The 12,395-nt window shown below is 38.2% G+C and overlaps 1 protein-coding gene across 1 annotated transcript; it reads right to left on the bottom strand.

Moving 5' to 3' along the window:
- Nucleotides 1-3,859: 3,859 nt before the first annotated feature.
- Nucleotides 3,860-9,241, bottom strand: LOC123468017. The gene is made up of 5 exons (XM_045167700.1): nt 9,070-9,241; nt 8,691-8,928; nt 6,518-8,584; nt 4,716-6,458; nt 3,860-4,595 (listed from the first exon to the last, which is right to left on the bottom strand). The coding sequence occupies exons 1-5, from the start codon at nt 9,239-9,241 to the stop codon at nt 3,860-3,862; spliced, it is 4,956 nt and encodes a 1,651-aa protein (XP_045023635.1).
- Between the last annotated feature and the right edge of the window lie 3,154 nt (nt 9,242-12,395).

The raw sequence follows: 12,395 nt of genomic DNA, 5'->3' as shown, positions 1-12,395 counted from the left end.
TTTTACTTCTATATGTAAACAGCATCAAATATACTTGTATTCAATGTGAATACACTGTTATACCATGAGTTTTTACTTCTATATGTAAACTGCATGGAATATACTTGTATTCAATGTGAATACACTGTTATACCATGAGTTTTTACTTCTATATGTAAACAGCATCAAATATACTAGTATTCAATGTGAATACACTGTTATACCATGAGTATTTACTTCTATATGTAAACAGCATCAAATATACTTGTATTCAATGTGAATACACTGTTATACCATGAGTTTTTACTTCTATATGTATACTGCATGGAATATACTTGTATTTAATGTGAATACACTGTTATACCATGAGTTTTTACTTCTATATGTATACTGCATGGAATATACTTGTATTCAATGTGAATACACTGTTATACCATGAGTTTTTACTTCTATATGTAAACAGCATCAAATATACTTGTATTCAATGTGAATACACTGTTATACCGTGAGTTTTTACTTCTATATGTAAACAGCATCAAATATACTTGTATTCAATGTGAATACACTGTTATACCATGAGTTTTTACTTCTATATGTAAACTGCATGGAATATACTTGTATTCAATGTGAATACACTGTTATACCATGAGTTTTTACTTCTATATGTAAAATGCATGGAAAATATTTTTATTCAATGTGAATAAACTGTTATACCATGAGTTTTTACTTCTATATGTAAACTGCATGGAATATACTTGTATTCAATGTGAATACACTGTTATACCATGAGTTTTTACTTCTATATGTAAACTGAATGGAATATACTTGTATTCAATGTGAATGCACTTTTATACCTTGAGTTTTTACTTCTATATGTAAACTGAATGGAATATACTTGTATTCAATGTGAATACACTGTTATACCATGAGTTTTTACTTCTATATGTAAACAGCATCAAATAAACTTGTATTCAATGTGAATACTCTGTTATACCATGAGTTTTTACTTCTATATGTAAACTGCATGGAATATACTTGTATTCAATGTGAATAAACTGTTATACCATGAGTTTTTACTTCTATATGTAAACTGCATGGAATATACTTGTATTCAATGTGAATACACTGTTATACCATGAGTTTTTACTTCTATATGTAAACAGCATCAAATATACTTGTATTCAATGTGAATACACTGTTATACCATGAGTATTTACTTCTATATGTAAACAGCATCAAATATACTTGTATTCAATGTGAACACACTGTTATACCATGAGTTTTTACTTCTATATGTATACTGCATGGAATATACTTGTATTTAATGTGAATACACTGTTATACCATGAGTTTTTACTTCTATATGTATACTGCATGGAATATACTTGTATTCAATGTGAATACAGTGTTATACCATGAGTTTTTACTTCTATATGTAAACAGCATCAAATATACTTGTATTCAATGTGAATACACTGTTATACCATGAGTTTTTACTTCTATATGTAAACAGCATCAAATATACTTGTATTCAATGTGAATACACTGTTATACCATGAGTTTTTACTTCTATATGTAAACTGCATGGAATATACTTGTATTCAATGTGAATACACTGTTATACCATGAGTTTTTACTTCTATATGCATACTGCATGGAATATACTTGTATTCAATGTGAATACATTGTTATACCATGAGTTTTTACTTCTATATGTATACTGCATCAAATATACTTGTATTCAATGTGAATACACTGTTTTACCATGAGTTTTTTCTTCTATATGTATACTGTATCAAATATACTTGAATTCAATGTGAATACACTGTTATACCATGAGTTTTTACTTCTATATGTAAACAACATCAAATATACTTGTATTCAATGTGAATACACTGTTATACCATGAGTCTTTACTTCTATATTTAAACTGCATGGAATATACTTGTATTCAATGTGAATACACTGTTATACCATGAGTTTTTACTTCTATATGTAAACTGCATGGAAAATATTTGTATTCAATGTGAATACACTGTTATACCATGAGTTTTTCCTTCTATATGTAAACAGCATCAAATATACTTGTATTCAATGTGAATACATTGTTATACCATGAGTTTTTACTTCTATATGTAAACTGCATGGAATATACTTGTATTCAATGTGAATGCACTTTTATACCATAAGTTTTTACTTCTATATGTAAACTGCATGGAATATACTTGTATTCAATGTGAATACACTTTTATACCATGAGTTTTTACTTCTATATGTAAACAGCATCAAATATACTTGTATTCAATGTGAATACACTGTTATACCATGAGTTTTTACTTCTATATGTAAACTGCATGGAATATACTTGTATTCAATGTGAATACACTGTTATACCATGAGTTTTTACTTCTATATGTAAACAGCATCAAATATACTTGTATTCAATGTGAATACACTGTTATACCATGAGTTATTTACTTCTATATGTAAACAGCATCAAATATACTTGTATTCAATGTGAACACACTGTTATACCATGAGTTTTTACTTCTATATGTAAACTGGTTGGAATATACTTGTATTCAATGTGAATAAACTGTTATACCATGAGTTTTTACTTCTATATGTAAACTGCATGGAATATACTTGTATTCAATGTGAATACACTGTTATACCATGAGTTTTTACTTCTATAAGTAAACAGCATCAAATATACTTGTATTCAATGTGAATACACTGTTATACCATGAGTATTTACTTCTATATGTAAACAGCATCAAATATACTTGTATTCAATGTGAACACACTGTTATACCATGAGTTTTACTTCTATATGTATACTGCATGGAATATACTTGTATTTAATGTGAATACACTGTTATACCATGAGTTTTTACTTCTATATGTATACTGCATGGAATATACTTGTATTCAATGTGAATACACTGTTATACCATGAGTTTTTACTTCTATATGTAAACAGCATCAAATATACTTGTATTCAATGTGAATACACTGTTATACCATGAGTTTTTACTTCTATATGTAAACAGCATCAAATATACTTGTATTCAATGTGAATACACTGTTATACCATGAGTTTTTACTTCTATATGTAAACTGCATGGAATATACTTGTATTCAATGTGAATACACTGTTATACCATGAGTTTTTACTTCTATATGTAAACTGCATGGAAAATATTTGTATTCAATGTGAATACACTGTTATACCATGAGTTTTTCCTTCTATATGTATACAGCATCAAATATACTTGTATTCAATGTGAATACATTGTTATACCATGAGTTTTTACTTCTATATGTAAACTGCATTGAATATACTTGTATTCAATGTGAATGCACTGTTATACCATAAGTTTTTACTTCTATATGTAAACTGCATGGAATATACTTGTATTCAATGTGAATACACTTTTATACCATGAGTTTTTACTTCTATATGTAAACAGCATCAAATATACTTGTATTCAATGTGAATACACTGTTATACCATTGTCGGAAAAAATGGAGCTAGAATTGCACGACTAACTTTGAGGGGGAGAAATTGAGAGGCACACGTAAATAAAGAAATACGTACACCGTGATTGAGTCCTACGTTGTGTTATTTTATTTATGATTGAGCCTGAGCGGACACTTAGTGGAACATTCTTGATAGCCATCAAGATTCAGACTGACGAGTCTAGACAGGAAGACTCGTCAGTCTCAGAACATAAAACAAAAGAAGGGTGAATCGCGATAGCTCGGGGGTGATTAGCAAAGGGGGTGAGAAAAGCCAAAACGAAAGGGGGAAAACATATTTTTAAGAGAAATGAAGTTTAAGTTGGAGAATTTTTGACATTCTCCCGCGGCCAGGCAGCTACTCAGCGTCTTCTTGTTCGAAGATTTTCTTGATCGCTGCGTTGGTTTGGGCGGCACATTTTCGGGTTGGTCTAGAAGGCGACGACGGAGCTGGATCCGAAAGTGGGCCGTCGGACGATGCGGCCGGATCGTCCGACGGTTCAGCAACTTGTAGTGGGTAGAGCTTGGAGATGGGGCGATTAGTTTTTCCGTTTGCCGTGCGGATGTCGGCAGCTCGAATCTGTCCATCTTGACTGCGAATGAGCTTCTCGACGACAGCCATTTTCCAATCTTTTCGTGGTTTTTCGTCGTGAACGAGAACAACATCTCTTTCTTTGATGACTGTTGGATTATTCTTTTTCGTTGCTTGATGGTACTCGCGAAGAGCAGGGAGATAGGAAGCCAGAAAACGTTTTTCGAAATGTTGAAGCAGAGTCTGATGGCGGGTGATGGCTCTCTTCAGCTCGTCCGGTTTTTCGCCGTATGATGCATCAAACTTTTCTTCGTTTGTTTCTTCGCTGTAGGGTAGTGTGTTGAGCCGTCGGCCATACATCAGATGAGCTGGAGAAAGTGACTCTACGTCGCCGATGCTGCTCGACGGATTTTCAAGAGGGCGATCGTTCAGCACTACTTCAGCGTCGGCGACGAGGGCTCGAAATGCACTGAGTGTAGGTTTGGTACGACCGAGAATTTTTGAAAGAGCACTTTTGGCAAGGCCAATCAGCCTTTCCCAAAAGCCACCGTACCACGGTGCCCTTTTGGGAATGAATCGCCACTCGTTTTATTGGTCCGAGAGCTGTCGTATAGCAATTGGATCGCGGAAAATCTTCTGAAAAAGCTTAGCACCTTTCTCAAAAGTTTTGGCGTTGTCTGACATGATGACAGCTGGGCGAGAATGGTGAGAGACAAAGCAGCGGAAGGCGTCCAGAAAGGAAAGTGTGGTCATATCCTCGACTACTTCCAGATGAATAGCGCGAGTAGACGCACAGGTGAACAGTAGAATGTAGACCGTCCGGTCTACTTTTGGAGCTTCTTTGGGACCTCGTATGGTGAACGCTCCCGTGAAATCGATGCCGGTCACGGTGAATGGAAAAGAATATGATGAACGCGACACTGGAAGTGGGGCATGGTTTGGAGCCGTGTAAGGGGGTCCTCTTACACGGCTGCAGTTAACGCACTTTTTTAAACACTTTTTGACACTTTGGACGATTTGCGGGATCCAATAGCGCTGGCGAATTGATGCCACCGTTAATTTTACTCCTCCGTGCATCATCAAAGCGTGATGAGCGGCTATGACGAGAGTGGAGAAAGTAGAATTCTTTGGTAGCAGGATAGGGTGCTTTGCGTCTTTCTTTAGTTGAGAATTGGAGAGACGGCCGTTGCAGCGCAACAGGCCATCTTGACCGATAAAAAGATCCAGTTGAGAAACGAGAGCTGGACGCTTTACGGTTGGCTTCACGCAGTAGTTGATTTCTTCAGTAAAGTACGATTTTTGAACTGCAAGAAGCCAAACCTTTTCTGCTTCTTGCAGTTCGGAAACAGTGATGTAGCCTAACTTCCAGCTTGCTCGAGACTTGTCTTTTAGCTTGATATTTCCAACGAATCGTCGGACAATCGCGGTAACTCTTATGAGATAAGAGAACTTGTATCTCGATATGTCGAGAATCTTCCCGATTCCTCCGTCGTGGGAGGGTGGTGTATTGGATGCTGATGCACTAGTGATGACTGACAGGTGAAACACTGCCGCTGGTTCGCAGTTTCCCTCCCACGACGGCCACTCACTTCTCTTTGGAAGCCACGAAGGTCCGGTTAGCCAGATGTCGGAAGAGAGGAACTGACGGAGAGTAGAACCACGAGATAGAAGATCCGCCGGATTGCAAGTGGTGGGACAGTAGTTCCATGAAGCATTAGTATCTCGAGTGAAACTGCGGATGGTCTCGACTCGGTTGTGGACGAATTGACACTTGATTTTTCCCATTTTTTGGATCCAGTAGAGCACAATCTGACTGTCTGACCACAGATAACAGTTTGGCTTGAGGCCTAGGGGAAGGAGAGCACTGAGAATGGATGACGCGACACGGGTTCCGATGACAGCTGCCATCAACTCGGTCTGCGGAATGGTTAGTAACTTTTTCTCCGTTTTCAGCGGGGCGACGCGAGACTTGGAGAACACGAACGAAGAGGAGTCGTCATTGCAAAAATATGCGACGGCCCCGTAGGCCAGTTGGCTTGCATCAACAAAAACATGGAGCTCTTTGATTTCTCCAGTCTTGAAGTAAGAGCGATTGAAAGAAGTTTTTGAGTCTTCGATGGAAGTTGCGATTCCTTTCCATCTTTCTATCAGCTCAAATGGAATGGGATCGTCCCAATCCAGCTTGAGTTTCCAAATTTCCTGGATGAGCATTCTTGCTGGAATGGTGAGGGGAGTAATGAAGCCAAGAGGGTCGTAGGTAGCTGAGATGCCACGCAACACTTCCCGTTTCGAAGTTTGTGGATGTGAAAGATGAGAGAGCTTAACACAGGGAACATGAAGACGATCTTCTTCACGTTCCCAGTCGAGGCCAAGGACTTTAGTGACTTGAGATTTGTCGCCGACTCCTTCACTTTTGCTGCTCTCACTGTGAGTTGGTCATCGTTTGACCCCCACGATTGAAGATTGAGACCGGCACTTTTTAACACATTGTTGGCTTCAGAAAAGTAAGACACTGCATCTTCGGAAGTTTCACAGCCTGAGATGAGGTTGTCGACATAAATGTTGCGATTGATGTCGTCAGCTAGTAGCGATGAACTATCTTGTAGATGTTTTTTGATCACTGACAGGAGGATGAAGGGCGAGCTGCTGGCACCAAACGGAATCACGCGGAAACGGTACGACTCGAAATCCGATTTTGAGTCGTATGGGTCCTTTAGCCAAAGGAACCGCACGAAATCTCGATCCTGCTCGTGTAGACCAACTTGATGAAACGCCTTTTCAATGTCGGCTGTCAAGCCGATTGTGTGTGCGCGAAAACGGAGAAGAATAGCCATCATGACGTTCTGTAGTGGAGGGCCAATTTCGAGGCAGTCGTTCAAACTCACTCCAGCTGAAGTTTTGCAAGAACAATCGTAGACAATACGAAGGGGTGTAGTAGCCGACTCTTTAAACACTCCGAAGTGAGGAATGTAATGAGATGGCTTGCTCATTTCACTAGATGGAACCTTCTCGATGAAGCCTCGGTCCAGCTGTTCTAGAATGATTTTGCTGTAGAGCTTGAGTCCATTTGGATTTTTTGATGCTAGTCGGTTGACGGTCCCTCTCGTTCGCTTTTGGCAAACTTGTAGATTGGACGAGAGGGGCGGATGATTTTCACTCCAAGGAAGCTTCGCGACGTATTTTCCATCACGAAACTCGACTGAATTCTTTTGATAAAACTCAGTTGTCTTTGTTGACTCCAGATCCGGCTGGATTCCCAGGGTCTCAAGATTCCAGAATTTAGTGACGTCGAGTGCTTCTTCCACCGAGATATGCAGACCAACAGTTTTCTGCTCGACTTTTTCACCTGAATATTGTAGACGTCCAGAGATGAGATAGCCGATTTTTGAGTCAACGGCCGTTGGGCCAGATCCACGGATGACCTGATCACCAACGATATTCCAGTAGGTGTCTGCACCTACTAGAATATCCACCTCGAATGTTGATTTTGTCGACACTGGGTGTGCCAACTTGAGCCTTTTCAGATGGGGAAGAGACAACAACTCGGCTCGATGTGGATCGGAGAGAGGGTCCACGATGTGAGGAATGACGATCGCTTGCACAACGATGGGAGATCCATGCCGATCGATAATAGAGAATTGTACGACGTCGTAGTGTTCGGCAACTCCACGGCACGAAGTGAAACCGAAAAGAATGAGGCTCTCACGTCTGAGAGGTGGTAGATTCAACAATTTAGCCAGCTTTGACGTGATGAATGTGCGTTGAGCACCTTTGTCGACTAAAATGTTGCCATCCAATTTAACAAATTGTGACTGAACTTTGGCAATTGCCGTTTCCAAAAATACAAAAGAGTTTTGTTCTACAACGTCTGTGGCCGATAACACCACTGACGTTGGGGGAGACCAAGAAAGAATAGTAGCGCCAGTAACTCTAGAAGGATCGGCTTTGTGCAGACTGGTATGATGAGCTCGATTGCATACACGACAGCGATACTTGGATGGGCAATCGGATGATGCCTGATGCATCTTTCTTAAACAGTTAAAACAGAGCTTTTTTACCTTTGCGATGTCGTACCGCTCTTCCACAGTTTTTGCTGTATCGCAGTCGGTGGGCCAATGATCTCCGGTGCAAAAGGGACAAAAGAGCTTGCGATGGGGAAACTCTTTTGTAGATGGCTTTGCTCCCAAGAGCATGACGTTTGTCTTTTTGGGAGGTTTTAATGCCGATGAGTGGGAGATTGAACTTTCACTGTCTTCGAGAATTTCGATTTCTTTGAGCAGGCTCTTTCGAAGGATATCGAGGTCCCACTCAGCGGCGTCACTTTGTCGTGCCAGGTTACGACGCAGATCAGCTGAGAGTTTGTCGAGAAGGATGCAGACGAGCAGATCGCCATATGAATCTGGCGTCTTGTTCAGAGCTTCGAGTCCACGGATGTGCGACTCCAGAGAATCCACAAACTTCCTTAACGAAGCTCGGTCAGTTCCGGGCTTCGGTAAGGCCACTAGCGCTCGCATGTGAGCCATGATGATCTTCGCCGGCTGGCCCAAAACGCTTTTTGAGTAGATCGATGGCGACAGTGTAGTTGTCGTTGGTTGGCACGAGGCCGAGAAGAAGCGCCTTTGCGTCGCCGGATAGACGAGAGTTAAGAAAGTTGAACTTAGTAGCATTGGAGTAGCTCTTTTTGAGATGAACTTCCACTTCGAATACGTCCCAGAACGCATTCCAGAGTAGAATATTTCCACCAAATTCAGGGAGATTAAACTTGGGGAGATGACTTGAATCGGTGGCAGTGGTCACGTTGATGGTTGGAGTGATTGTAGGTGCTGGAGGATTTGGATTGGCAGCTGCTGCTGCAGCCGCAGAGGCAGCAGCAGCTGGTGCTACTTCTGCGGCTTTTTCATCCATCAGAGTCTTGAGAGTGAATTCTGCTGCGTCACGAGCGTCGTACGCTACAGCATTGGTAGTACCAGCACTGGACATTTCAGCTTCCACATCAGCCGCGGCCAACAGGTCAACGATTTCGGTATCAAGCGCCTCAACTACCTTTATTTTGTCGTGAAGATCTTCCAACTTCTTGTTGAGTTCGTAGATTTTTCGGTCTCTGTGCATGGTAGCATCGGTGATGATGTCGGAAAGTTTGGTGATGAGTCGAGTGACCGCACCGCGATTGCCACCTCGCTTGGACGTGAGAGTAGCCACGCTCGCCATTTTTTTCGAAGGAAATGGTGAGCGTAAAAGATGATGATATCTAGCTTGTCAGTTGCTAGCGAAGGAAACCAAGCTTGGTAACCAGAGGAAGAGTTGGGCCAAGCGTGGCCACGAGGTCGATGATTTCACTGCTGTGAAAGATGAGAGAAAAGCCAGTCGACTATTCACTTGAGAGACGAAATGAGAGTAGAGATTGGCCAAGTCTGGCCACGAGGTCAGCACGTGGTGGCTGACGAAAGATCGAGAACACGAGGCTGAGCACAGCCACGAGATTCGTCACAAGCGAAAAGTGTCACGAATCTCGATAAATCAAGGTGAAAATTCAAACATCCGATGTTTAAAATTTCAGGGAAGTTAGTTTTAAAGTCAAAGTAAGTGTTAATCGCACAAGGAACAAGAGATGAACCCGAGGGACGAAGATATTGCCGACCACGCTAGGCCGACAAATCCTGGTTACGGCACCAATGTCGGAAAAAATGGAGCTAGAATTGCACGACTAACTTTGAGGGGGAGAAATTGAGAGGCACACGTAAATAAAGAAATACGTACACCGTGATTGAGTCCTACGTTGTGTTATTTTATTTATGATTGAGCCTGAGCGGACACTTAGTGGAACATTCTTGATAGCCATCAAGATTCAGACTGACGAGTCTAGACAGGAAGACTCGTCAGTCTCAGAACATAAAACAAAAGAAGGGTGAATCGCGATAGCTCGGGGGTGATTAGCAAAGGGGGTGAGAAAAGCCAAAACGAAAGGGGGAAAACATATTTTTAAGAGAAATGAAGTTTAAGTTGGAGAATTTTCGACAACCATGAGTTTTTACTTCTATATGTAAACTGCATGGAATATACTTGTATTCAATGTGAATACACTGTTATACCATGAGTTTTTAGTTCTATATGTATACTGCATGGAATATACTTGTATTCAATGTGAATACACTGTTATACCATGAGTTTTTACTTCTATATGTATACTGCATCAAATATACTTGTATTCAATGTGAATACACTGTTTTACCATGAGTTTTTTCTTCTATATGTATACTGCATCAAATATACTTGAATTCAATGTGAATACACTGTTATACCATGAGTTTTTACTTCTATATGTAAACAACATCAAATATACTTGTATTCAATGTGAATACACTGTTATACCATGAGTCTTTACTTCTATATTTAAACTGCATGGAATATACTTGTATTCAATGTGAATACACTGTTATACCATAAGTTTTTCCTTCTATATGTAAACAGCATCAAATATACTTGTATTCAATGTGAATACATTGTTATACCATGAGTTTTTACTTCTATATGTAAACTGCATGGAATATACTTGTATTCAATGTGAATACACTGTTATACCATGAGTTTTTACTTCTATATGTAAACTGCATGGAATATACTTGTATTCAATGTGAATACACTGTTATACCATGAGTTTTTACTTCTATATGTAAACAGCATCAAATATACTTGTATTCAATGTGAATACACTGTTATACCATGAGTTTTTACTTCTATATGTAAACTGCATGGAATATACTTGTATTCAATGTGAATACACTGTTATACCACGAGTTTTTACTTCTATATGTAAACAGCATCAAATATACTTGTATTCAATGTGAATACACTGTTATATCATAAGTTTTTACTTCTATATGTAAACTGCATGGAATATACTTGTATTCAATGGGAATACACTGTTATACCATGAGTTTTTACTTCTATATGTAAACTGCATGGAATATACTTGTATTCAATGTGAATACACTGTTATACCATGTGTTTTTACTTCTATATGTATACTGCATGGAATATACTTGTATTCAATGTAAATACACTGTTATACCTTGAGTTTTTACTTCTATTTGTATACTGCATGGAATATAATTGTATTCAATGTGAATACACTGTTATACCATGAGTTTTTAGTTCTATATGTAAACAGCATCAAATATACTTGTATTCAATGTGAATACACTTTTATACCATGAGTTTTTACTTCTATATGTAAACTGCATGGAATATACTTGTATTCTATGTGAATACACTGTTATACCATGAGTTTTTACTTCTATATGTAAACAGCATCAAATATACTTGTATTTAATGTGAATACACTGTTATACCATGAGTTTTTAGTTCTATATGTAAACAGCATGAAATATACTTGTATTCAATGTGAATACACTGTTATACCATGAGTTTTTACTTCTATATGTAAACAGCATGAAATATACTTGTATTCAATGTGAATACACTGTTATACCATGAGTTTTTACTTCTATATGTGTACTGCATGAAATATACTTGTATTCAATGTGAATACACTGTTATACCATGAGTTTTTACTTCTATATGTAAACTGCATGGAATATACTTGTATTCAATGTGAATACACTGTTATACCATGAGTTTTTAGTTCTATATGTAAACTGCATGGAATATACTTGTATTCAATGTGAATACACTGTTATACCATGAGTTTTTACTTCTATATGTATACTGCATGGAATATACTTGTATTCAATGTGAATACACTGTTATACCATGAGTTTTTACTTCTATATGTATACTGCATGGAATATACTTGTATTCAATGTGAATACACTGTGATACCATGAGTTTTTAGTTCTATATGTATACAGCATCAAATATACTTGTATTCAATGTGGATACACTGTTATACCATGAGTTTTTACTTCGATATGTAAACTGCATGGAATATACTTGTATTCAATGTGAATACACGTTTAGACCATGAGTTTTTACTTCTATATGTAAACTGCATGGAATATACTTGTATTCAATGTGAATACACTGTTATACCATGAGTTTTTACTTCTATATGTAAACAGCATCAAATATACTTGTATTCAATGTGAATACACTGTTATACCATGAGTTTTTACTTCTATATGTAAACTGCATGGAATATACTTGTATTCAATGTTAATACACTGTTATACCATGAGTTTTTACTTCTATATGTAAACAGCATCAAATATACTTGTATTCAATGTGAATACACTGTTATACCATAAGTTTTTACTTCTATATGTAAACTGCATGGAATATACTTGTATTCAATGTGAATACACTGTTATACCATGAGTTTTTACTTCTATATGTAAACTGCATG

Source organism: Daphnia magna, unplaced genomic scaffold, assembly GCF_020631705.1.
Source record: "Daphnia magna isolate NIES unplaced genomic scaffold, ASM2063170v1.1 Dm_contigs262, whole genome shotgun sequence".
Taxonomy (NCBI): Eukaryota; Metazoa; Arthropoda; class Branchiopoda; order Diplostraca; family Daphniidae; genus Daphnia; species Daphnia magna.
The sequence above is the reverse complement of the archived record's forward strand: the minus strand, read 5'-3'. Positions and strand labels throughout refer to the sequence as shown.